At 53.6% G+C, this 26,060-nt stretch overlaps 1 protein-coding gene across 6 annotated transcripts in view; it reads right to left on the reverse strand.

Moving 5' to 3' along the window:
* The window catches only part of tspan4a (tetraspanin 4a), a 294,538-nt gene that overhangs the window by 6,625 nt on the left and 261,853 nt on the right, over positions 1-26,060 (reverse strand). For all 6 annotated transcript variants that reach the window (XM_072518788.1, XM_072518789.1, XM_072518787.1 and 3 more), the window contains 2 exons: positions 19,583-19,714; positions 7,093-7,176 (listed from right to left, as the gene is read on the reverse strand). In XM_072518788.1, coding sequence (XP_072374889.1) covers positions 7,093-7,176; positions 19,583-19,714 — 216 coding nt within the window. The remainder of the gene's footprint in view (positions 1-7,092; positions 7,177-19,582; positions 19,715-26,060) is intronic.

The raw sequence follows: 26,060 nt of genomic DNA on the forward strand, positions 1-26,060 counted from the left end.
TGAACTCCTTTGGTTATTAAAGTCAATGTTACACCTACAGAAGCTGCCTTTGTGCTCTGTCCAAAGCGTGCGGGGGGTGTCATGTACGTTGAGCGCAAGTGTGTGTGTGAGTGGTGGTCTTACCTCAGCCCCAAGTGAGTCTGCCCCGTTCCCCCTGGGCTGCCATCAACATCCCCCCGGGCAGAGGACGGGACCGTGCGCTGCAGTGTCACAGCCGCATGCAGGGATGGTCCGGGTGGATGGTGGTACTGTGGCCATGGGTCAGACATAGTCCAACGATGTAGAGCCAGGAGCTCACCGCAGGGCGGGTTGTCATCATCCTCCATGGCCTGCAATAGACACGCGTCCACCCGCAACTGTGTGAGCCCGGCCTGTTGTGCCGCAGGTGGATCGGCAATGGGGGGGGGGTGGTGTGCATGCGGGTGGGGTGGGTGGGGTTGGGGAGGGGGGTGAGGGTGCTGGGTGGGTGGATGGGTGGGGGGTGTGGGTGGTCGGCTGTTGCCATGGTGTGCGGTCTGTGGCCATACTACCCGATTCCCACGCCCATCTAGTCAGTGAAGCGGGCGGCTATCAGTCTGTCCCGTGCCCGCTGGGCCAGCCGGTAACGGTGGACAGCCACCCGCCTGTGTCTACCCCGTCTGCCCTGACCATTACCCCCATCCCCCTCATCTGGGGAGGACTGCGCCTCTTCCTGCTGCTCCTCCAGTCCGCCCTCCTCTGCCTGCGGCACATCGCCCCTCTGCTGGGCTATGTTGTGCAGGACGCAGCACACCACAATGATGCGGCCGACCCTATCTGACCGATACTGGAGGGCGCCCCCAGAGAGGTCCAGGCACCTGAAACGCATCTTCAGCACGCCAAAGCACCTCTCTATCACTCCCCTTGTCGCTACATGGGCATCATTGTAGCGGTTCTCCGCCTCATTGCGTGGCCTCCGTATAGGCGTCATCAGCCACGATCGCAATGGGTAGCCCCTGTCGCCCAGCAACCAGCCCCTCAGCCGGGGATGGCGTCCCTCGTACATGCCGGGGATGGATGACCGCGACAACACGTATGAGTCATGTACACTGCCTGGATAACGGGCGCAGACGTGCAGGATCATCATGCGGTGGTCGCAGGCCACCTGTATGTTCATCGAATAGGTCCCCTTCCTATTGGTGAACACGGCCCTGTTATCTGCAGGTGGCCGCACGGCGACGTGCATCCCATCGATCGCGCCCTGGACCATGGGGAACCCGGCCACGGCAGAGAAGCCCACGGCCCGGGCATCTTGGCTGGCCCGGTCCACGGGGAAGCGGATGTAGCGGTGCGCCATGGCATATAGGGCATCTGTCACTGCCCGGATGCACCGATGCACCGATGTCTGCGATATGCCGGACAGGTCCCCACTCGGTGCCTGGAATGACCCCGTTGCATAAAAGTTTAGGGCCACCGTAACCTTGACGGACACGGGGAGAGGGTGTCCCCCGCCAGTGCCACGCGGTGACAGATGTGTGCCACAGTTTCCCGCCTCATCCGGAGTCTCCTCCTGCATTCCCGGTTCGTGAGGTCCTGGTATGACTGCCGGGGCCGGTACACACGGGGCGCCCTCGGGTGCCTCCGTTGCCGTGGGGTCGCGACGTCCTCCTCCCCCTCCTCGTCCTGTCGGTCAGGTGTCCCTCCAGCCTGGGCGGCTGCCGCCTATCCCTCTGCGGCAGCCTGCGCCGCCTCTCTGGCACGCTCCTCCTCCTCCTCATCCAGGGCAACATAGACATGAGCGGCTGCCGCCACGATGGCCAACATCGCTGGATGGTCTGAAAACATGACGGCCTGGTGGGGGGGAGGGGAACGACGACATGTCATCATTTCCCATATCCCCTCTTCCCCCCAGCCAGGTGGCATGGACCGCATGGGTCCAACTGTTGGAGGCTGGCACCTGGCCAGGTGGACCAACTCACTTGCCCTCGCATCCCCCTCCCCGGCACAGACCCCACCCCAACCTCCACCCCGGCACCGTTCCCCCCCCCCCCAACCACCACCCCGGCACGGTCCCCCCCACCCCCCAACCACCACCCCGGCACGGACCCCCCCCCCCAACCTCCACGGACCCCCCCCCAACCTCCACCCCGGCACGGACCCCCCCCCCCCAACCTCCACCCCGGCACGGACCCTCCCCCCCAACCTCCACCCCGGCACGGACCCCCCCCCAACCTCCACCCCGGCACGGACCCCCCCCCCCCCAACCTCCACCCCGGCACGGAACCCCCCCCCCCCAACCTCCACCCCGGCACGGACCCCCCCCCCAACCTCCACCCCGGCACGGACCCCCCCCCCCCAACCTCCACCCTGGCACAGACCCCCCCCCCAACCCGGCACGGACCCCCCAACCTCCACCCCGGCACGGACCCCCCCCCCCCCCCCAACCTCCACACCGGCATGGACCCACCACCCCCCTCCCCGGCACGGACCACACCCCCCCAACCTCCACCCCGGCACGGACCCCCCTCCAACCTCCACCCCGGCACGGACCCCCCCCCAACCTCCACCCCGGCACGGATCCCCCCCCAACCTCCACCCCGGCACGGACCCCCCATCCCCCTCCCCCTCACGGACCCCCCCCCCCAACCTCCACCCCCGCATGGACCCCCCCCCCCCCCCCCAACCTCCACCCCGGCACGGACCTCCCCCCCCCCCCCCCCAACCTCCACCCCGGCACGGACCCCCCCTCCCAACCTCCACCCCGGCACGGACCACCCCCCCCCCAACCTCCACCCCGGCACGCACCCCCCCCCCAACCTCCACCCCGGTACGGACCCCCCATTCCCCTCCCCGGCACGTACCCCCTCCCGGCAGTCCTCCGGAGCCCAGCCTACTCTAACCACCCCCCCCCCCTCCCGCCGCACACACACACACACAACCCGAGACACACCTCTCCCCACACATTCAGACTGCGGCCACGCCATCGCCTGCCCAGAGCCAACCCCCCAGGCCGTCACTCACCTCCACGCTGGTCGGCGTGAACCTGGAGCACAGGGTCACGCCGATGAAAAGGAGGTTTAATTTACGTCGACGTGAACGGTCATCACGTCGACGGGACTCCGGCCCATCCGGAAGGGAGAATATCGGCAGGCCGAAAATCGGCTGCCTTGCGCAGACCCATGACATTCCCCGACGGCAGCGGCGACAGTAACGCCCCGCCGACTTTTCTCCCTTCGAAGACTTCGGCAACCGGCGGGGGCGGGATTCACGGCGGCCAACGGCCATTCTCCGACCCTCTGGGGGGTCGGAGAATGACGCCCCTGGTTCTGGACACATCCACCATTGGGAACATCTCCCTGCATAGTCCCGTTAGAATTTTATAAGTCTTTATGAGATCCCCCCTCATTCTTCTGAACTCCAGCGAGAGCAATCCTAACCTAGTCAATCTCTCCTCATATGACAGTCCCGCCATTTCTGGAATCAATCTGGTAACCTTCGCTGCACTCCGTCGAGAGCAAGTACATCCTTCCTCAGAAAAGGAGGCCAAAACTGCACACAATATTCCAGGTGTGGCCTCACCAAGGCCCTGTATAATTGCAACAGCACATCCCTGCTCCTGATAGAGGCATGGTAGCACAGTGGTTAGCAATGTTGCTTCACAGCGCCAGGGTCCCAGGTTCGATTCCCGGCTTGGGTCACTTTCTGTGCAGAGTCTGCACGTTCTCCCTGTGTCTGCGTGGGTTTTCTCCGGGTGCTCCGGTTTCCTCCCACAAGTCCCAAAAGACGTGCTTGTTAGGTGAATTGGACATTCTGAATTCTCGCTCTGTGTACCCGAACAGGCGCCGGAATGTGGCGACTAGGGGCTTTTCACAGTAACTTCATTGCAATGTTAATGTAAGCCTAATTGTGACAATAAAGATTATTATTACTCAAAACCTCTTGCACTGAAGGCCAACATACCATTCGCCTTCTTTACCCCTGCTGCGCCTGCATGCTTACCTTCAGCAACTGGTGTAGGACACCCAGGTCCCACTGCACACTCCCCTCTCCCAATTTACAACCGTTCAGGTAGTAATCTGCGTTCCTGTTTTTGCTTCCAAAGTGAATAACCCCACACTTAACCAAATTATGCTGCATCTGCCATTGATTTGCCCACTCACCCAACCTATCTAGATCATGCTGAAGAATCTCTTTATCCTCGTCACAGTTCCCACTCCCACCCAACTTGGGTATCATCTTAAAACTTTGACACGTTACATTTTGTTCCCTCACCCAAATCATTAATATATATTGTGAATAGCACGGATCCCTGTGGTACCTCACTGGTTACTGCCTGCCAATATCTTCACTTCGCTCAAGTAAGTCCCAGACAGGCTAACATCCTCGCAGCATCTACCCCGTCAGGCCACAGACAGGCCAACATCCTCTCAGCATCTACCCCGTCAGGCCCCAGACAGGCTAACATCCTCCCAGCATCTACCCTGTCAGGCCACAGACAGGCCAACATCCTCTCAGCATCTACCCCGTCAGGCCACAGACAGGCTAACATCCTCCCAGCATCTACCCTGTCAGGCCACAGACAGGCCAACATCCTCTCAGCATCTACCCAGTCAGGTCCCAGACAGGCCAACATCCTCTCAGTATCTACCCAGTCAGGCCACAGACAGGCCAACATCCTCTCAGCATCTACCCAGTCAGGTCCCAGACAGGCCAACATCCTCTCAGTATCTACCCAGTCAGGCCACAGACAGGCCAACATCCTCTCAGCATCTACCCCGTCAGGTCCCAGACAGGCTAACATCCTCCCAGCATCTACCCAGTCAGGCCCCAGACAGGCCAACATCCTCTCAGTATCTACCCCGTCAAGCCACAGACAGGCCAACATCCTCTCAGCATCTACCCAGTCAGGCCCCAGACAGGCCAACATCCTCTCAGTATCTACCCCGTCAGGTCCCAGACAGGCTAACATCCTCCCAGCATCTACCCAGTCAGGCCCCAGACAGGCCAACATCCTCTCAGTATCTACCCCGTCAAGCCACAGACAGGCCAACATCCTCTCAGCATCTACCCAGTCAGGCCACAGACAGGCCAACATCCTCTCAGCATCTACCCAGTCAGGCCACAGACAGGCCAACATCCTCTCAGCATCTACCCAGTCAGGCCACAGACAGGCCAACATCCCCTCAGCATCTACCCAGTCAGGCCCCAGACAGGCCAACATCCTCTCAGTATCTACCCCGTCAGGCCCCAGACAGGCTAACATCCTCCTAGCATCTACCCAGTCAGGCCCCAGACAGGCCAACATCCTCTCAGTATCTACCCCGTCAAGCCACAGACAGGCCAACATCCTCTCAGTATCTACCCCGTCAGGCCCCAGACAGGCTAACATCCTCCTAGCATCTACCCAGTCAGGCCCCAGACAGGCCAACATCCTCTCAGCATCTACCCCGTCAGGCCCCAGACAGGCTAACATCCTCCTAGCATCTACTCAGTCAAGCCACAGACAGGCCAACATCCTCTCAGCATCTACCCCGTCAGGCCCCAGACAGGCCAACATCCTCCTAGCATCTACTCAGTCAGGCCACAGACAGGCCAACATCCTCTCAGCATCTACCCCGTCAGGCCCCAGACAGGCTAACATCCTCCTAGCATCTACTCAGTCAGGCCCCAGACAGGCCAACATCCTCTCAGTATCTACCCGGTCAGGCCCCAGACAGGCCAACATCCTCCCACCATCCACCCCTTCAAATTCCTAATGATATTTATATCTTACAAAAATGATTATCGCTCACTCTGCTGGTCTGTACAAAGTATAGACCTAGTCAACACAATTTCTCCTCACTTTAATCAGCAATTATGCGAAGCTATGTCTCACTGTCTGCGAAGCAAAGATCCTTCCTTCGGTAAGCCAACCAAAACCATACACACTGGGCGCGATTCTCCACTACCACGCCGGTTGGGAGAATCGCCTGGGCCGCCAAAATCTCCGGGGACGCCGGTCCGACGCCCTCCCGCGATTCTCCCAAGCGGCAGAAACGGCCCGGTCGAGTTTCGCGGGCTGCAGGCCGGAGAATCGCCGGAGACACCCAAAATGGCGATTCTCCGGAACCCCCGCTATTCTGAGGCCCGGATGGGCCGAGCGGCCAGGCCAAAACGGCGGGATCCCCCCTGGCGCCGTCCACACCTGGTCGCTGCAGTCGTGGGCGGTGCGTGAACGCTGGGGGCCGGCCTGCAGGGGGGCGAGGGGGATCCTGCACCGGGCTTCACCTGGAATGTGGGGTGGCCCGCGATCGGTGCCCACCGATCGTCGGGCCGTCATCTCTGAAGGAGGACCTCCTTCCTTCCGCGGCCCCGCAAGATCCGTCCCCCATCTTCTTGCAGGGCAGATTTAGAGAGGACGACAACCACGCATGCGCGGGTTGGCGCCGGCCAACCCGTGCATGCGCGGATGATGGCCGTTATGCGGCGCTGGCCGCGTCATCTATGCGGCGCCGCTTTTACGCGGGCGACAAGGCCTGGCGCGTGTAGATGACACGGCCCCGATCCTGGCCCATTGTCAGGGCCTGAATCGGTCGGGACCGGGGCCGTTCCGCGCCGTCGTGAACCTCGACGGCGTTCACGACGGCGCGGCCACTTCGCCGTGGGAGTGGAGAATCCCGCACACTATATTTAACTGTGGTCTTACCAAGATCTAAATATATTAGTCATGTTTTCCTCATCCTCCAAAACCATTATAATAAACATAATATTTACTCTCCTTAATGCTTGCTGTATCTATGTTAACATTGTCATTTGTGTACAAGAACACACAGATCCCTCATAAAACCGAAATAAGCAAATGCCCCGAGTAGAAAGTGCTGGTTAACAATAAAATGGGGCCGCACGGTGGCGCAGTGGTTAGCACTGCTGTCTCACAGCGCCGAGGTCCCAGGTTTGATCCCGGCTCTGGGTCACTGTCCGTGTGGAGTTTGCATATTCTCCCCGTGTTTGCGTGCGCTTTGCCTCCACAATCCAAATATGAGCTGGCTAGGTGGATTGGCCATGCTAAATTGCCCCTTAATTGGAAAAAATGAATTGGGGGGTACTCTAAAAAAAAATTTTTTAAACAATACAATGAGTGCATTGCAGCCTAACCTGGACCAGGGCTGAGCAAAGTGTGAAGATTCCCACAGCAAGAAGGTTGTCCTGAAGCCACATCTTGACCTTTTCATAGCAGGCCTGTTAAAAAGAAGATACAACTACGTGTTAGTCTCAGATTCCAGTGAGACGTTATATTAGCTGGTGTGGCCTGCTAACTCTGTGGGTTCAATCTGCGCCTGCATCAACCCCAATTGATCTGAACCAGTCAGAACCATTGAGCAGGGTTGAGTGAGGTGATGAAAATGAGCACTTGATCACATACCAGCAACCCTTCCCAACTCTCTCCATAAGAGCTAGCGTGTGCTGAACAGACTCCTCAGTCTCTATGATTCTATACCCTTAATAAACAGCAGCATTCATCTCAATGTTGTGTGAGGGCCAGCTTCTTTCTCCACACAGACACATACAATTAAATCAGTTCTCACTCATATGAATAATGATCAATTTAGCAAGGGAATAATGATTAATTTAGCAGTCCTAACCACTGCACCACCGTGCTGCCTCATCAGCTGGGAACCTGATCCCAGTGACAGCTTTACTTCCTTAGCTTCATGTTCAGTATGGGAAGGGAGAAACATTTCTTAAAGTTTGGGTACAGCATCTGTCAGTACATTACTTACTGTTATCTTGCTGACAGCAACTTGCATTTACGTAGTGTCACTAACATTGTAAAACATGCCAGGGCACTTCGCAGAAGTATTTCCAATTTGATGCCGAGCCATGTTAGGAGATTTCACATCAGGTTTTTCAGCGGTGTTTTAAAGGAGAGAGATTGAGGAAGAGCTTAAGCCCAGGCAGTTGGGGGAAGGGATTCAAATTAGGAATGCACAAGAGGCCATGTGGTGATTCTCCCTTTAAGGGAAACACAGCAGAGTAAGGGTCACCTGGCTTGGGGGACCAATTGAGACATGAGTGGGTGATCACCCCAGGTGGTGCAGCCCTCAGGCAGGAGACATTTTAGGGAGCTCTCATGGCCAGGGGATATGTAGGGAGCTCGGTGCATCCATGGGGCTGCTGTTTTCTTATGAATAAATCCTCTTTGTTCAAAAATGACGGCTGTGAAAGTCCATCATTACAGGCCAGAATTGGAGAAGCTCAGATAAATCAGGGTAGGACTGGAGTCGGTTTCAGAGATTGGGGGAGGCCAGGCCAGGCCAGAGGAGAATTTTTAAATTGAGGTTTTACCAGGTTGGAAACAAATGCAAGGTCACTGATCCCAGAGGTGACCAGGACACGTTAAGAGTTGAGAGCTGCTGAATCAGGGTCCAGCAAATTATGTGTGTGTGTCCCTGAGAGAGGATGGGGAGCGACTGCCTAGCTTAACCCAAGTTTGAAAATGTATATTGGACCAATTGGGTTTGAAACTGACTAGTTAAATTACATGTTTGAAGCTGATTGCTGAGTGCATTAGGAAGTAGTGGAAGCTTCAAGCTAATTAGCTAGCAATCATGTTATATTGAGCATTTATTCACTGCACTTTCATTCATTATTTATCTTTCCATTTTTTCCTTCAGAATTTGTTCGTCGTTCAGCTTTTTTATTTTACTGTGACAGGGACAATACATTTGCCTTCCCATGTAGCACAATTTTACAAAAATATAATCTGAAACATTCAACACTGAACCAAAAGATGGAGATATTAAAAGGGGTGACTAAAAGCTTGGTCAAAAAGTTGGGTTTTAAAGAAGGACTCAAAGGAGTGAGAGAGAATGAGAGAGATGGGGGGGAAGTTGTTTGAGGGAACACACTCCAGAGTGTGGGATCTGGTGGGATAGGGTACAGGCAACACAATGTGGAATATATGGGGCCCAAAGTCACTGGCTTTGGTCATCCAAATGTTAAGTTAGAGTTAATTGCAGCTCGTCCAGAAAAAAGGTTGAAAGTTTGCCATTGTCACAGTCACATAGGATGTAATTTGTATCTTCCTAATGAGCAGAGTTGGAGGGACTCAAACATGGAGTTCTGGGGAAAATGGGCCCAATTTTAGGAGGTGACAATTTGGAGGATAGGGAGGTTGAAGGTGGGGTAGTAGGATGCAAAGGCGAGAGTTCAAGGGTTGGTTATTTGAGGAATGGTGATGATGCAGGTTTTGAAAAAGTGAGTGACTGTACATTATGTGGGGAAAGTGATCACAATATCAATGGAATGGGACTCAGTAATGTCAAGTCCGATAGTCAGCTGGTTAGTGGAGAAACCAAGAGCAATGAATATAGCAGAACAAGTAACAGAAGTTATGGGAAAAGACCGGGGAAGGGTATGATGGACCAATGTATTTCCTCAGGATAACATAATGGCAGGAGAAAAAGGGTGTGCAGCTATCAGGAAAAATAGAATCCCTAAGGGTAAAGTTAATAATCAATCACAACCAATGTAGCAAGATAGTTAAAGGGAGCTGAAAGAAGAAATAGGTGGACAAATTAGAGAACGAGTAAAAATCATAGCATAATAATCATGGGGAATTTCAAGCCTTATCTAGATAGGCATTGAATCGAAGAGGTAGGTAAAGGGGATAACAAAATGGAGTTCTTATGCTGTGTACAGAACTCTTTTTTTCTACAAAAGAAACCAAAAGTTCTGAATACACTTAGCAGGTCTAGCAGCAACTATGGAGAGAGAAACAGAGTTAATGTCACAAAGCCAATATGACTCTTCTTCAGAACTCCGTTTTACATATTGGGTTAGAAATCTCAACTAGGGAAGATTCACAATTGGCTCTGGTAATGGACAATGATCCAGAACAGAGGAAACCAGAACAGAGAGGAAATATCTAGCCAATAGTGATCATAATATCATATGCTTTAAGGTGATGATAGAGAAGAACAAAGCATGACTAACATCAAGTTAATAGATTGGAGAAAAGCGGATTAAGGTATTGAGAGTAGAATTTGAGAATATAAAATGGGCAACTGGGAAACAATGATGTAGAAAGCAATGGGAACATTTTTAAACTGTGTTCAACTGAGTGCAGGAAAAATGTACTCTGCTAAAAGGACAAAATAAAAACTAGTGAAAATTCATGTATACATGAATATTTAAGAGTACAATTGAGGATTAGAAAATTAAATACATAGGGCGGTATTCTCCCCCCCCCCCCGGGTGGGAAATCGCCGGGGCGCTGCGCGAGTCGCGCCATGCCGCCCCGAAACCCGCACGCGATTCTCCCACCCCCCCCAAAACCAGCGCCGCGAGAATTGCGCCGGGCCGCTCGGAGAATCGCCGCAAACGGCGAGCGGCGATTCTCCGGCCCGAGCGGCCGGTGAAAACAATGGCAGTCCCGCCGGCGCCGTTCACCCCTGGTCGCTGCCGGCAGGAACTTTGCGGGAATGCTGGGGGGGGTGGAGGGGGGGTCCTTCAAGGGGGGGGGGGGCCTCCGATGGGGTCTGGCCCGCGATCGGGGCCCACCGATCGGCGGGTCGGCCTCTCCCCCCCCGGGCCAACTTCCTTGCGCGACCGGCCCCTGAACACCGACCCCACATTGGGTCGGGGCCGGCACGCGTAACAAGTTCCCCACGCATGCGCAGGATGGCGCGGCCCAACTGCGCATGTGCAGGATTGAGCTGCCCCAACTGCGCATGTGCGGGTTGGCGTGGCGCCCATTTGGTGCCGCGTAAGGAGGCTGGAGCGGCGTGAACCGCTCCAGCGCTGTGCTGGCCCCCTGTGGGGGCCAGAATAGGCCAGAACATGGGCCCGGGCCCTGTTCACGCTGCCGTGAAACACTGCGCGAACACTTGGCCTCAATATCGGAGAATCTCGCCCAACGACAGCTGAGGAGAGTGAGAGGTGATTGGGAGAGAAGTAAAAAAAATAGGAAGATGAAGGGAGATAAAATAAATTATCAAGGAAGGTAAAACAAAATAGTAAAATATCTATAGTCACATCATAAAAGAAGGCTGTGATGGAAATGGGACCATTAAAGAATAGGCAGGATTAAGTACAGGTAACGATAGAAAGATGGCAGAAATAGGAAATAATTATTTTGCTTCAGCATTTACCAGGAGATAGAACAGGTAAACATGATATGGAATAATGAGATGAATAGTGAGGTAAGTACATTAAAATAAACTAATCAAAGTCAAAGAGGATAAAACGACTCGCCTGAATGGATTGCATCCATGTATTTTATCTATCTATGTATTTTAAAAATAGTCTCGGGAAGAGATGTCAAAGGTATTAATGGGTGCGATTCTCTACTCCCACGCCGAAGTGGCCGCGCCGTCGTGAACGCCGACGAGGTTCACGACGGCGCGGAACGGCCCCAATCCCGACCGATTCAGGGCCCCAAAAAGGGCTAGGATCGGGGCCGCGAGAACCTCAGGGGGGCGTTCCGCGAAGGCCGCGTCGTCACCGTGCGATGCCCGAATGACGCACCGCTGCGTCATAAATTGCGCGAACCGCACACAGAGGACCCGGAGGAGAATTGAGGAGATGGCTGAGCCCCGAAGAGCCGCACCGAGGTTCCGGGATATGGACCTGGACACCCTGGTGGATGAGGTGGAGCGGAGAAGGGACACCCTCTGCCCAAGACGTGGGCATCGCCAGCCATCCAGCGCGGTGAGGCGCGGCTGGCGGGAGGTGGGCACCGCAGTCAGTGCTGTGGGGCAGACCCCCCGGACGGGGGAGCAGTGCCGCAAGAAACTGCACGACCTCACCCGGGCTGCCAGGGTAAGTGCCATGAGGGTGCCCCCAGGCTCCCCCCCCGCCCCCCGGCACGGGGGGGGGGGGGGGGGGAGAGTGGGGTTGGGGAGGGGGGGACTGGGGTTGGGGGGGGGACTGGGGCATCAGGGGCGATGTTGGGGGGGTCAGGGGTTTATGGGGGTCACGGGGGTTTGGGTGGGGGTGTTGAGGGGGACTGGGGCATCAGAGGCGATGTTGGGGGGGGTCAGGGGGTTTATGGGGGTCACGGGGGTTTGGGGGGGGCGTTGGGAGTGTTGGGGGGGACTGGGGCATCACGGGCGATGTTGGGGGGGTCAGGGGGTTTGGGGGGGGTCACGGGGGTTTGGGGGGGTCACGGGGGGTGAGTTGGGAGTGTTGGGGAGGACTGGGGCATCAGGGGCGATGTTGGGGGTGTCAGGGGGTTTGGGGGGGTCACGGGGGGGGGGGCATTGGGAGTATTGGGGGGACTGGGGCATCAGGGGCGATGTTGGGGGTGTCAGGGGGTTTGGGGGGGTCACGGTGCCCAACTATCTACTCAACCCACATGAGCCCCGGGACCCCCCTAGAGCGAACCCATGGCGTGCTGTCTCCTGAACCAGCAACAATGTTGTCAATATCTGCATGCCCTGATGATACCCGCCTAATGGTGATGCTTTATCCGCCCCCCCCCCCCCCCCCCAGGACAAGACAGCGCATAACCAGCAGGAGCGCATGAGAACCGGAGGGGGTTCTCCGGTCCTGCACCTCCTAACCATTCACGAGCAGAGGGCCCTGGACCTCGCTGGGGGATCCGCCACCCGGGAGGTCGCGCCATGCCAGGTCGGAGGCGCAGAAGCAAGTGAGAGAACCCTGCATGTCCTCACCCCCCAACCCGTCATCGCCCCCCTCACACTCAGGCCACTGCACCCCCGATCCCATCCCCCCTCACACTCTGGCCACTGCACCCCCGATCCCATCCCCCCTCACACTCTGGCCACTGCACCCCAGATCCCATCCCCCCTCACACTCTGGCTTTGCACCCCTGATCCCATCCCCCCTCACACTGTGCACCCACCACCACCATACACCCCGCAACCGTGTCTAACGAACCCCGAATCTTTTATGTTCCCCAGGGCCATCGTCCGAACCTTCAGGGACGTCTCGCCCAGGAAGCAGCACAACGCCACCCACCGCAACGGCATCCAGGGACGCACGCCAGAGGTTGGCAGTTGTTCGGACAGGAGGGCAGACCTCACAGTCTGGGACACAGGACAGGGTGGACAGTAATGCCGAAGACCACATCACGGCCACACACCCGCTGGATCGATCTGGAGGTCAAGACGACATGGCCCGCATGGAGCTTGCGCCGGGCCATGAGGGGGACCAGTCCACACCAGACTTCTGGACGGATGATGACCTCGAGCTTGCGGCACTGCTGTCTCCCACACCGTTCAGCATCGCAGAGACTCTCACCTCGGTTGGGCAGATAAGTGATGAGGCTCCCGTGTCACTGTCTGGTGCGCACCCCACAGCCGAGCCGGTACAGCAGGTGGGGTTTGGAGCAGCCGAGGGGCTGGACGGTCGGACGGCAGCCCAGACCCAGCAACCAGCTGCCACCCAGACGGTTCCCGGGTTCCTGGATGTAATTGACCCACCCGGACAACCGATGCGTATGGACACCCAGGGACTGAGTAACGGGATGAGAGCCATCTTCCAGGACCTGCACACGCAGCTGGAGGAGTCTATCCGCGTCCAGGAGCAGGGAGTGGTGCCGCTCATCGCAGCCACCCAGGCCGACATCGCACGGGTGGCGTCCGCGGTGGAGACAATGGGTGAAGGGGTTTTGGCCATGGGTTAAGTTCTGCAAGGCGTTGGGCTTCACGTGCACGCGTCATCCATAGCCCAGGAGCGGGCTGCCCTCTCACAGGTAGCCATCTCACAGAGCCAACAGGACATTGCCGCCGCTCTCCGGGCCCTGGCTGACTCTCACCATGCCATGGCCCGGTCCCAGCAAGCGATGGCTCAGTCCCAGCAGTCGGTCGCGGAGAGCATAGACCGCCTGGCGCACGTGATGGATGGCGTCGCGCACTCACAGGTCGAGATAGCACAGACCTTGGCAGGAATGTGGCACTCCCTGGGCCCCGTCTCGGCGAACATTCGGACCGGGGTCGATACCGCTGCAGGCCTCCAGGACTGGCAGCGCCAGGTGTCGGGGGTGCGACGGGGCATGTCTCCGAGCGCATCTCCATCCCACAGTGAGGCCCGGGGGCCACCGGGCTCCCCGAGGGAGGAGGTGGTTCTGGGGCCTGTCCCGGTAGCTCCACCAAGGGATGTCCCGGTACACTCGGCCTCCCCCCGTTCCGTCCCTGGCGCATCTGGTGGGGAGGGGGCAGGTCAGGGTGGCACCATGCCATCCAGCACGCCCGCAGAGCAGCCTGGCCCATCGAAGCCAGGCCACCCCAAGAAACGCGTGCCGAAGGGGAGCCATGCAGAAGGGCGTGATTCTCAGCAGTCCGCCTCCACTCCTGCTGTACCATTTGGGAACACACCTAGACGTGGTGGTAGGGCCCGTAAGGCAAAGTCGTTAGGCATGTAAGAAGTTGGCACGGGTGCAGGGCACAGTTTAGTTGTAGGGGGTAGGGCACCTATGTTCACCACACGAATAAACGCACTGTTAAATTTGACTTGTAAGACTGTGTGCTATATCCGGTGCCAGGGGGCTCGGGAGGGTGCCCGATTGGCGTCGTGGTATACGAGCCGTTCAAGGTCTGTTCCGGATGTGGTGACCCTTTCCCCGCCCCCCCATAATCGGACACCATTGTCCTCGGTACACCGACGCCAGCTACCCCACCGGCATGTGGTGAAATATCCGTCACGAAGGCTGTGAGCACCGGAGTGCATGGTTCAGCTATAGCCATGAGTCAGACCTTGGCTGGCGAATCTGAGCACACAGCTCATCGCAGAGCGGGCTGTCATCATTCAACATGGCACTGATCACACCCGCTTACCCAATCATCGATGTTGTGCAATCCCGTAGTGGTAAGGTGATGTGGAATTGTTGCCGTGAACGCGGTGCGGGGTGCAGTGTGGTGCCCGTGTACAGGAGTGACGGTGCAAGTGGCAGTGTTCAGCGAATCCCACCCCCACAGTGCGTGAACCATGTGGCCACCAACGCGTCGCGTGCCCGCTGTCCGCGGCGGTGCTGTCGCGCAGCCTCCTGGGTGTAACGAGCAGCCGGGCAGTGTCTGTGTCCTGTGCCCCACCCCCCACCCTGATGCACGCCATCCTCCTCCTCCTCACCCCCCTCTTCCTCCTCCCCCTCGTTTGCGTTGGCTCCGGTGGCGTCGGGTCCTCCCTCCGGCTCCTCCACCAGGTCATCTCCCCTCTGCATGGCAATGTTGTGCAGCGCACAGCAGACCACAACTATGCGACCGACCCTGTCGGGTTGGTACTGCAGGGCCCCTCCTGATCGGTCCAGGCATCTGAAGCGCATCTTCAGCAGCCCGAAGCACCGCTCCACCATACCCCTGGTTGCTGCATGTGCCTCGTTGTATAGGCTCTCCGCGTTGGTGTGAGGCCTCCGTATTGGCATCAGCAGCCATGACCTCAATGGATAGCCCTTGTCGCCCAGCAACCAGCCCCTCAGCCGGGGCGGGGGGGCATCCATCGAACATTGCGGGGATGAACGACTGTTACAGAATGAAGGCGTCATGCACACTGCCGGGGTACTTTGCACACACGTGCATGATCTTCATGTGGGGGTCGCACACCACCTGAATGTTCATGGAGTATGCGCCCTTCCTGTTCATGAACACGTCCCTGTTGTCTGCAAGCGGGAGCATGGGGACGTGCACACCATCGATGACACCCTGGACCATCGGTATCCCGGCCACCTTGGCAAATCCACGTGACCGTGCTTCCTGCTGTGCTCGGTCCTCGGGGAATTGAATGTACCTGTCCGCGATGGCGTACAAGGCGACGGCCCAGATGCACCTGTGGACCGATGCCTGTGATATCCCGGATAGGTTCTCCGCTCGGCGCCTGGAAGGAACCGGTCGCATAGAAGTTTAGGGCCACCGTCACCTTGACAGAGACTGGTATCGCGTGTCCTCCTCCCATTCCACGTGGTGTGAGGTGCGCCACGAGCTGGCATATATGTGCGACCATCTCCCTGCTGAGCCGTAGTCTCCTCCTGCATGTGATGTCCGGTAGGGCCTCGAACGACATTCTGTCACGGTACACCCTCGGCCTTGCTGGACGCGTGTGGTGCCCTAGCACCACCATCAGTGGATCCTCCTGCTCCTCCTCCTCCTCCTGCTCCCCCCCCCCCACCCCCCCCCCCCACCCCCCCCAAGCACTTCCTCTGCATTCCTCGCCGTCTGGCGGTCAATGTTCCCCTCGGCATCCCCCTGTACATTCGGGTCCTGAGCGCCTGCGGCCTGCGCGGTGACGACGGGCCACTCTGCGGCCATCCCCTCTGCTGCATCGGCAACCGCTGCATCTGCAGCCACTGTGGGCCGTCCGACTCTATGCTGCCGGATGGCAAACTCCAGAGCTGCGGCTCCAACCACAGCAGTGAACATCGATGTCTGGTTGGCATACATGGTGACCTGCAGGAGGGTGGTGGGGGGCAGAGAAACGACAAGTTACACGGAGGTTCTTCCACACCTCGTCGGCCGGGCTGCATGGGGTACCTGTGTGCCCCGGTGGCCTGGTCGCGCTGCAGACACGCAGCCAGCCTAACATCTGGTCACTGTCTGCGCCCAACGGTCAGTTCACACCGTACTGCTCACCAGTGTGCCACTCGCCTGTGCCCTTCAGCCACACGCACCCTGCGGCCGTGTCCTTGTCACCGTCCTGCCAGATCAGGGCGGCTGACATGTGGCATCCGCGGATGGACGATACCATCCACACTCTCCCTCACCCCCCCTCCCACCTGCACACTCTCCCGCCCCACCCCCACCTGCACTCCGCTCCCTCACCCCCCCCCCCACCTGCACTCCGCTCCCTTGCCCCCCCACCTGCACACTCTCCCACCCCCCCTCCCACCTGCACTCCGCTCCCTCACCCCCCCACCTGCACACTCTCCCTCGCCCCCCCTCCCACCTGCACACTCTCCCACCCCCCCCACCTGCACTCCGCTCCCTCACCCCCCCCCCACCTGCACACTCTCCCTCGCCCCCCCCACCTGCACACTCTCCCACCCCCCTCCCACCTGCACTCCGCTCCCTCGCCCCCCCCCACCTGCACACTCTCCCGCACCCCCCCTCCCACCTGCACACTCTCCCTCACCCCCCTCCCACCTGCACACTCTCCCTCACCCCCCCCCCCCACCTGAACACTCTCCCGCACCCCCCCTCCCACCTGCACACTCTCCCTCGCCCCCCTCCCACCTGCACACTCTCCCTCTCCCCCCCCCTTTGGCCGCAGCCTTCTCAGGGAAGCCGACCCGGTCTCTGGGCACTGCGCTACAGTCCGCTCACCTCCTCTCTGCTCAGCGTCAGCCAGCACGACTGGCTGACGACTTTAAAAAGCAGGCATGAACGGCGACGGCGTGACATCGGCCCATCCGGGCCTGAGAATAGCAGGGGTGCCGGAGAATTGCCGTTTTGGGTGTCTCGGGCGACTCTCCGGCCTGCAGCCCGCGAAACTCGACCGTGCTGTTCCCGCCGCTTAGTAGAATCGCGGGAGGGCGTCGGACCGGCGTCGCGGTAAATTTTGGCGGCCCAGGCGATTCTCCCAACCGGCGTGGGAGTGGAGAATCGCACCCATTATTACTCGTATTTAAAATTTCATTAGAAAAAGGTATAGTTCCAGAGGACAGGTGGATATTCAATATAATTCCTATATTTGAGAAAGGGGACAGAATATGTCCATAGAATCAAAGCTCAATCAGCTTTATATCAGAATCAGAGGCAGGAAAAATTAGGTGACCCTTACTATAGGAGAGAATAGAAGAACATCTCAATATGTGAAATATAATAATGAATAGTCAGCATGGATTTCAAAGGAGAATATCTTGCTTGACCAACCTGATTGATTTTTTTCAGGGACAGAGAGTAGATAATGGTAATGTAGTAGATATAATTTATCTGGATTTACAAAAGGTCTTTGATAAGGTTCCCCAGAATAGATTAATGAATAAGGTCAGAGAATGTGGAGTCAGGGTACAAGTGACAGAATGAATTGCTAGTTCGCTTCAGATAGTGAGTAAAGAAGATGGTGTTCCACAAGGATCACTGCTGGGACCACTACTGCTCACGAGTTGGACTTTTAGAATCCAAAATACAGGGCGGAATTTACCAGCTGTTCACTCCAGCAGAATATTCCTGTCCCACCGACGGCGCACCCCTGTCTCGGGTTTCCCGGAAACGAGGGATACATTCAACCGGAAATCCCGTTAACAACAGCGACAACATAAAATCCTGCTGGAGGGCCACCTCCGGTGCCAAAAAAAAGAGGAGACAGGTTGCTCAGTAAATCCTGCCCACAATTTCAAAATTTGCGAATGTCACCAACTTGAGGGATGGGTGGAGTTAGGGACCAAATTTGGAGGTGGGGGTGAGGTGGATATTGATAAACTTGCAGAATGGGCAAATAATTGGCAAATGTGGATAAATGTGAGGAAGTACATTGTGGTAGGAAGATTAGGGATGTCATTTATTCCTTGTAAGGTGTGAAAGTTGAGATGGGGGGGAGAAACAAAGAGTTCCCTGAGGACAAACACACCAATCAGTAAAAGTTGTGCCACAGGTTGGCAAGACCATAAAAACAAAAATCAAGCATTCGGATGAAATTAAAGAGTTGGGAGGTTCTTGTAACCCTGGATCGGACCTTGCTTACACTTCTACTCACTATTATAAAATGGATATAGAGGCTGTGGAGAAAGTGAAGGGGAGATTTACAAGGATGATATGAGAAATATGTGGGTTTACATATCAGGAAAGGATTGACAGACTGGTTCTCTTGTCTCTTGAAGAAAGGAGGCTGAGGGGGTGACCTCATTCATTGAGGTCTTTAGAATTCTGAAAGGTTTTCATGGAGGGGATACCGAGAGGATGTTTCCTCTTGTGGGGAAGAGAATAACTAGAGAGCATCGATATATCATAGTCAACAAGAAATTCAATAGAGAATTCCGAAGAAACCTCTTTACCCAAAGAATGGGGAACTCAATCTGTAGAGAGTTGAAGTGAACAGTATAGAGACAGTTATGGGGAAACCAGACAAGCCTATGAGAGGGACGATTGGTGTAGATTGGTTGGGTGGAATGGCCGGTTTCTGTGGGGTTTTGATCTAATGCTATATGTAACTCTGATTAGGACTATACACAGCCAATTTAGTTTTCTGCAGTAGCTAATGTTTTAATGACTTATGGCACAGTTAACATCAGTGTTCAGTGGGATTAATCTGGTCAGAGCACCAACCAACTGTACGTGAATAACCCATGTTACAGTATCAGTATCTGTGAGATCCCAAAAACTTTTGTGATGACATTTTTTTCACATATAACCATGTTCTACCCTCTGGAGTCTGCCAGCCCCATCTATCATTCTCTCCAAAATGTGCTGACTCTTCCATGCTGTGCAGTTCCACAGACATTAGGCAGCTTCCTGCAAATGGTCATTTGTTGTGTGTGAGCCTGGTCATTGATCCGCAGGCTGTATGACTGTGGGTTGCATCAGCTGAACAACTGGTTGATTATTGGCTGATCAACCCCAGGGTGAGGAGGCTCTAACTGAAATAGGGCAAGTCGCTACCATCTAGTTCAACCTCTTGCATCCCTTACCACCTGGGGCATCCGAGAGCCATGCCCCACACAGAACCCACCGGCGACAGTGCTCTGGGTACTTACATCTTTCCAAAACGTATCTGGAGAATGCAGGCCACAGCTCACACTGTATTCCCGACAGCAGGAGTCTGGTGCTCCAGTGGTGTTGAAGGCCTCAAACCAGTCGGTGTAGTTTGAAACTCCGCAGCACCTGAACTGGAAGAGCCAATGTAAAGGACGTCAGGGTAATCCATTAGACAGCATTAACCTTTCATTAACCTCATCCATTTCCATCCTTGACATAAACATGGACTGCATCGATCTCAAGGGCTTCTTTCAGTGTAACTCTATATGACGTATGCCTCTGAGCTTAGCCCTACCCTGTATTTCTCTCCCAGTCTACATTTCATTTCCTGGACTACTTAATGACCCAATACCTAAAAAGTCACTTGCATCCATCTTTCCAATCACCATCTTATTACCTGTATGACAGTCAGTGAATGGAGGGGGTGGTGATTGTTTTAATTCAGAAAGCCAGTTGGTGAAGGATGGAACTGGAACCAATATTTATTCACTCTTCCATTGATTTAGAGTGAAACATTACACACACATCCTTTCCAACTCAATCACGTGCGCGCATCCCTTCCAACCCAACCATAAGCAGTTTCAATAAGCTTTTTTTTAATACCCTTTTGAGTATAACCAGTTAAACTAAATTAAACAAACTGAAGGCCAAATCAAAGGAGCAACCCCTCAAAGGGACAACACTGCATCAAACAAAAACAAATCACAAAGGAAAAACTTGAACCATTAAATCAAAATGTGATTAACAGGGTCAAAAAACACCCCAATTCCCATGGTGCCCATCAGGCATGGAAGGATCATGCCATCCTACAGTGCAGAGGGAGTTTATTCGGCTCGAGTCTACACCAAACCTTCGAAATAGCACCTACTTAGGCCCAATCCCCTGCCCTATTCCTGAAACTACATCCTAAGGGGTAATTTAGCATGACCAAACCACCTAACCTGCACATCTTTGGACCGTGAGAGGAAACCGAAGCACGCAGAGGAAACCCACGCAGGCAGAGGGAGAAAGTGCAAACTCCATACAGACACCCGAGGTCCGAATTGAACCCGGGTCCCTAGTGCTGTGCGGCAGCAGTGCTGATCATTCAATGGTGCCAGTTACTGCCTACTTCCTCTCCAGGAACACGCAGCCCCGAAGATAATCATTGTAGAGGGACAACCCCCTCAGCCACCCACTGCCTGGACCTGCGGATGACAAACTTGTCTGGGGCAGGTTCACAAAGAGATCCTCTTTCGTTGCCCCTCATGAGTGTTTCTTGATATGTGCTCGAGTGAACTCCCAGTTAATGCCCTTCATCTACATCCAATTAAACACAATTAATAGACAATAACAGTGATTGACTTGACAAGAGCTGGAGGAGTGAATCTGAGTGAATTGGATAGTTGAGAGACTGAAACATCAAGTGCAGCACAGGTTAAAATGGAAACCAATCAGGGCAGCACGGTGGTGCAAGTGGTTAACACAGTTGCCTCACGGCACCGAGGTCCCAGGTTCGATCCCGGCTCTGGGTCACTGTCAGTGTGCAGTTTGCACATTCTCCCTGTGTTTGCGTGGATTTCGCTCCCACAACCCAAAAAGATGTGCAGGGTAGGTGGATTGGCCACGCTATATTGCCCCTTAATTGGAAAAAAATGAATTGGATACTCTAAATTTATTATTTTTTTAAATGGAAACCAATTAAGCACTTTAGAGCCTTCACAGGAATCAAAACAGTTGGAGCCTTCACAGGAATCAAAATAGTTAGAGCCTTCACAGGCGCTTGTGATGCCCAAGAAAGTGACTCAATTCAGTGAAGTATTCTTGTCTCTGAGTTAGAAGGATGTGGGTTCAAGTCCCACTCCAGGAATTGAGCAAATAAATGTAGGCTGACTCTTCATTGCAGTACTGAGGGAGTGCTGTACTGGTGAAGATGCCTTTGAGATGAAACATTAAACTGAGGCTCTGGCTGCCCTGTCCAGGCAATATGAGGGATCCCACGGTGCTATTTTGAAGAACAGAAAAAGCAGATTACCTGGCCATTATGACAATGGTGTTTGTGTAAGTTTCCTGTGTATAAATTGGCTGTTACATTTCCGACATTATAACAGTGACTACATTTCAAAAAGTACTTTGTTGACTTCAAGTGCTTTTGGAACACTGAGGTTGTGAACAACATTATTATTTTTTCAGTGTGACTGTGTGGTATTATAGGTTCATAAAATATTTAAGGTAATGAGTTAGTGATTTATATCATGATGTAACAGTGACACCAGCAGTCATGTACTAAAGACTCTGGAGCAGGGCTGGGAGAGTCCATACTCATGAGAGATGTATCTACTCTAACCTATCTTGTGTATAAGCTAAATAAAGCCATTTGAATTAACTAGCTGAGTTACACCAAAGTTACTCCAGATAAGATAGGCCACACACCCATTGTCTGAAACATGGTAGCAGCGGAGGTGACACGAATCTAATGGAGAGCTGGTACCATCGACAGAACACCCACAAAGTGAAACTGGAAGAAAACATGGTAAAATCAAGAATCACCAATGTACCTAAGCAGGAGGCAAACTGGAGAGTAGGAGCGATATCAGTATCAGGAGGGCAGTCACTGCCCCTGCCCTGCCAGTTTGAAAGTCTTGAGGGTCCAACGAGAGGCTAAAAGTGTAAGTTATGGAAGGAACACTTCCTGCTGCATCGGCCTTCATACTAAAGAGCAGAAGCACCAGGTTAGTTCATTCCATTGCACTGTAGGACCGGTCACCAGAAATGTCCTCTTGAAGACTCCATAAACTTCAACATTATTCTAAAAGCCTTCAATATATTTTTTGGGATCCAATGGCCACATTGTGCCTGAAAAGCATGGCACAGTGTGGCTGATATAAGCCGGGAGACCCCGCTCCCGGGAATCTACCCAACTCGGAACGCCGCGCGAGATCCAACGCGATCGCATGAGTCATGGCAATGTAAATCCCGCATATTGTGGGCAGGATAACCTTTTGCCAAATCTGCATATTAGAGCGAGACAGGCTATATCCCTGACAAAGCAGCTGTAATCTCTATGAGGGAGACAGGCTATATCCCTGACAAAGCAGCTGTAATCTCTATGAGGGAGACAGGCTATATTCTTGACAAAGCAGCTGAAATGTCTATGAGGACGACAGGCTATATCCTTGACAAAGCAGCTGAAATCTCTATGAGGAAGACAGGCTATATCCTTGACAAAGCAGCTGAAATCTCTATGAGGGAGACAGGCTATATCCCTGACAAAGCAGCTGAAATCTCTTTGAGAGAGACAGGCTATATCCCTGACAAAGCAGCTGAAATGTCTATGAGGATGACAGGCTATATCCCTGACAAAGCAGCTGAAATGTCTATGAGAGAGACAGGCTATATCCTTGACAAAGCAGCTGAAATGTCTGAGAGACAGGCTATATCCTTGACAAAGCAGCTGAAATGTCTATGAGAGAGACAGGCTATATTCTTGACAAAGCAGCTGAAATGTCTATGAGCGAGACAGGCTATATCCTTGACAAAGCAGCTGAAATCTCTATGAGAGAGACAGGCTATATCCCTGACAAAGCAGCTGAAATGTCTGAGAGAGACAGGCTATATCCCTGATAAAGCAGCTGAAATGTCTATGAGGGAGACAGGCTATAGTCTTGACAAAGCAGCTGAAATGTCTACGAGAGAGACAGGCTATATCCTTGACAAAGCAGCTGAAATGTCTATGAGGGAGACAGGCTATATCCTTGACAAAGCAGCTGAAATGTCTATGAGGATGACAGGCTATATCCTTGACAAAGCAGCTGAAATGTCTATGAGAGAGACAGGCTATATCCCTGACAAAGCAGCTGAAATGTCTCTGAGAGAGACAGGCTATATCCCTGACAAAGCATCTGAAATGTCCATGGGGACGACAGGCTATATCCTTGACAAAGCAGCTGAAATGTCTATGAGAGAGACAGGCTATATCCTTGACAAAGCAGCTGAAATCTCTATGAGAGAGACAGGCTATATCCTTGACAAAGCAGCTGAAATCTCTTTGAGAGAGACAGGCTATATCCCTGACAAAGCAGCTGAGATGTCTGAGAGAGACAGGCTATATCCCTGACAAAGCATCTGAAATGTCCATGAGGACGACAGGCTATATCCTTGACAAAGCAGCTGAAATGTCTATGAGAGAGACAGGCTATATCCTTGACAAAGCAGCTGAAATCTCTTTGAGAGAGACAGGCTATATCCCTGACAAAGCAGCTGAGATGTCTGAGAGAGACAGGCTATATCCCTGATAAAGCAGCTGAAATCTCTATGAGAGAGACAGGCTATATCCTTGACAAAGCAGCTGAAATCTCTACGAGAGAGACAGGCTATATCCTTGACAAAGCAGCTGAAATCTCTATGAGAGAGACAGGCTATATCCTTGACAAAGCAGCTGAAATGTCTATGAGAGAGACAGGCTCTATCCTTGACAAAGCAGCTGAAATCTCAATGAGAGAGACAGGCTATATCCCTGACAAAGCAGCTGAAATGTCTATGAGAGAGACAGGCTATATCCTTGACAAAGCAGCTGAAATGTCTATGAGAGGGACAGGCTATATTCTTGACAAAGCAGCTGAAATGTCTATGAGAGAGACAGGCTATATCCTTGACAAAGCAGCTGAAATGTCTATGAGAGAGACAGGCTATATCCTTGACAAAGCAGCTGAAATCTCAATGAGAGAGACAGGCTATATCCCTGACAAAGCAGCTGAAATGTCTATGAGAGAGACAGGCTATATTCTTGACAAAGCAGCTGGAATGTCTATGAGAGGGACAGGCTATATCCTTGACAAAGCAGCTGAAATCACTATGAGACAGACAGGCTATATCCTTGACAAATCAGCTGGAATGTCTATGAGAGAGACAGAGGTGGGAATTTCCAGCCGCCCCACAACACATTTTCATGCAGCAGTGGCGGATCACTATTGGCTGCTGGTGGCATCTTCCAGTTCCACCGATGTCTACAGCCTTTTGCAAGGCTCGCCAGTCCCACCGCTGGGGAACATGATGCGGGGGTCACTTTCAGTGGGACGAGGAGGCCCACTGGCAGGAAGGGCTGGAAAATCCCATCCTGCGTTTTAAAGGATTTTAGTGGCTCGCCATGATCACTGATGTCTGAGTGGGTTGCTGAGAAAATCATGGAACCGCTCTTGGTTGCGTCTACCATTTAACATGCTTTTTGTGGTGTGTTCAACCAGTTTGCCTGTTCTTGTTTACTGAATTAATTTGGGATGTTAGAGTATAAGATAGAGAGGGTAATAATCTGCAATTGACATGTTCATCCAGCTGGGGTGATAGTTTCCTTGTTCTGATTGGACCGGGAATTAACCAGCATTTGTCTAATAGGTCGGTCTCTGTAGTAGCCGAGAGAAAGAAGTAATGACTCGGTAATGTGTAACTGGACCCCATTTATGTGCTGCTGTAAAGCTGAATAAACGTCTCCCTCTGAACTCACCCGGCTTCCCTTGTCATTACTATAGTTCTCTGCAATCAAAACAAATCTTTAATGAGTGGCGATGTCTGTATACAACTGGGAATTCTGGGAAAAGCAGATGTCGACCTGTAACAGGACAACTGGATACCTTTCATTGAGGAATTTCCAAAGTCATGTGTAGAAAGGATAAATTTCAAATCAACGGCAGTTGGTGAGGTTTATTTCTTCAGTGGTGGTTGATACTACATCACAGACTCCAGCCACCAGACCACGGGCTGGGCGGGAGATTATCGATCTCTCTGTTCTTTTTGAAGCTAGGCCGGAGGATGAGGACACCAGGGACTGTGGCAGACGGTGACCACCCGCGAGAGGACCTTTGGACCTACGTTGTCTCTTTCCTGAAGGTTCATGGAAAAAAGCCATTGTAGCAGCAAGTGATCTGTTTGAAGCTGAGGATCTAGAGTTGGTACGCTATTTGAAGTCTCTGTTATCCTTTTTGAGGAGTCAGCTGTGTTTACTGTGGAAGAGCAGCATTTTGGATCTTCATCCCACTGAACCCATCAATGGGATGCCTTGTACATCAAGGGTTGACCATGAAGAATTGTTCAGGGAGAACAAAAAGCTTGATTCCACAGAGATTCCCATTGCTAGAGCGTTGATGCAGACTATTAGCTTCGCTGAAAGTAACTTGATGCCCACACTTGAGTCTCATCTGAAATTCTTCTTCCCGCCAAAGCTGTCCTACAATGCAGGAGCCATGGCCAAATTTCCAGGGCTAAAGAGTTCTTTACAGGAATTTAGTCTTGATGCCATTCTGGAGATTCATTCCATTGTTGAAAATAGTGTTTTCTTATCATCTGATTTTGGTCCAGTCTTCCCATTGTCCTTGTGAAGCAGTATCATATTGAAGGAAATGTGGGAATCTTGGTCGGGATTCTCTGGTCTCACTGAAAGTGATCGTTAATGTTTTTTTTTCATTCTCAATGCAGCAATTAATGATACGGCTGTGAAATACTTTG

This window comes from Scyliorhinus torazame, chromosome 10 (genome assembly GCF_047496885.1).
Source record: "Scyliorhinus torazame isolate Kashiwa2021f chromosome 10, sScyTor2.1, whole genome shotgun sequence".
Taxonomy (NCBI): Eukaryota; Metazoa; Chordata; class Chondrichthyes; order Carcharhiniformes; family Scyliorhinidae; genus Scyliorhinus; species Scyliorhinus torazame.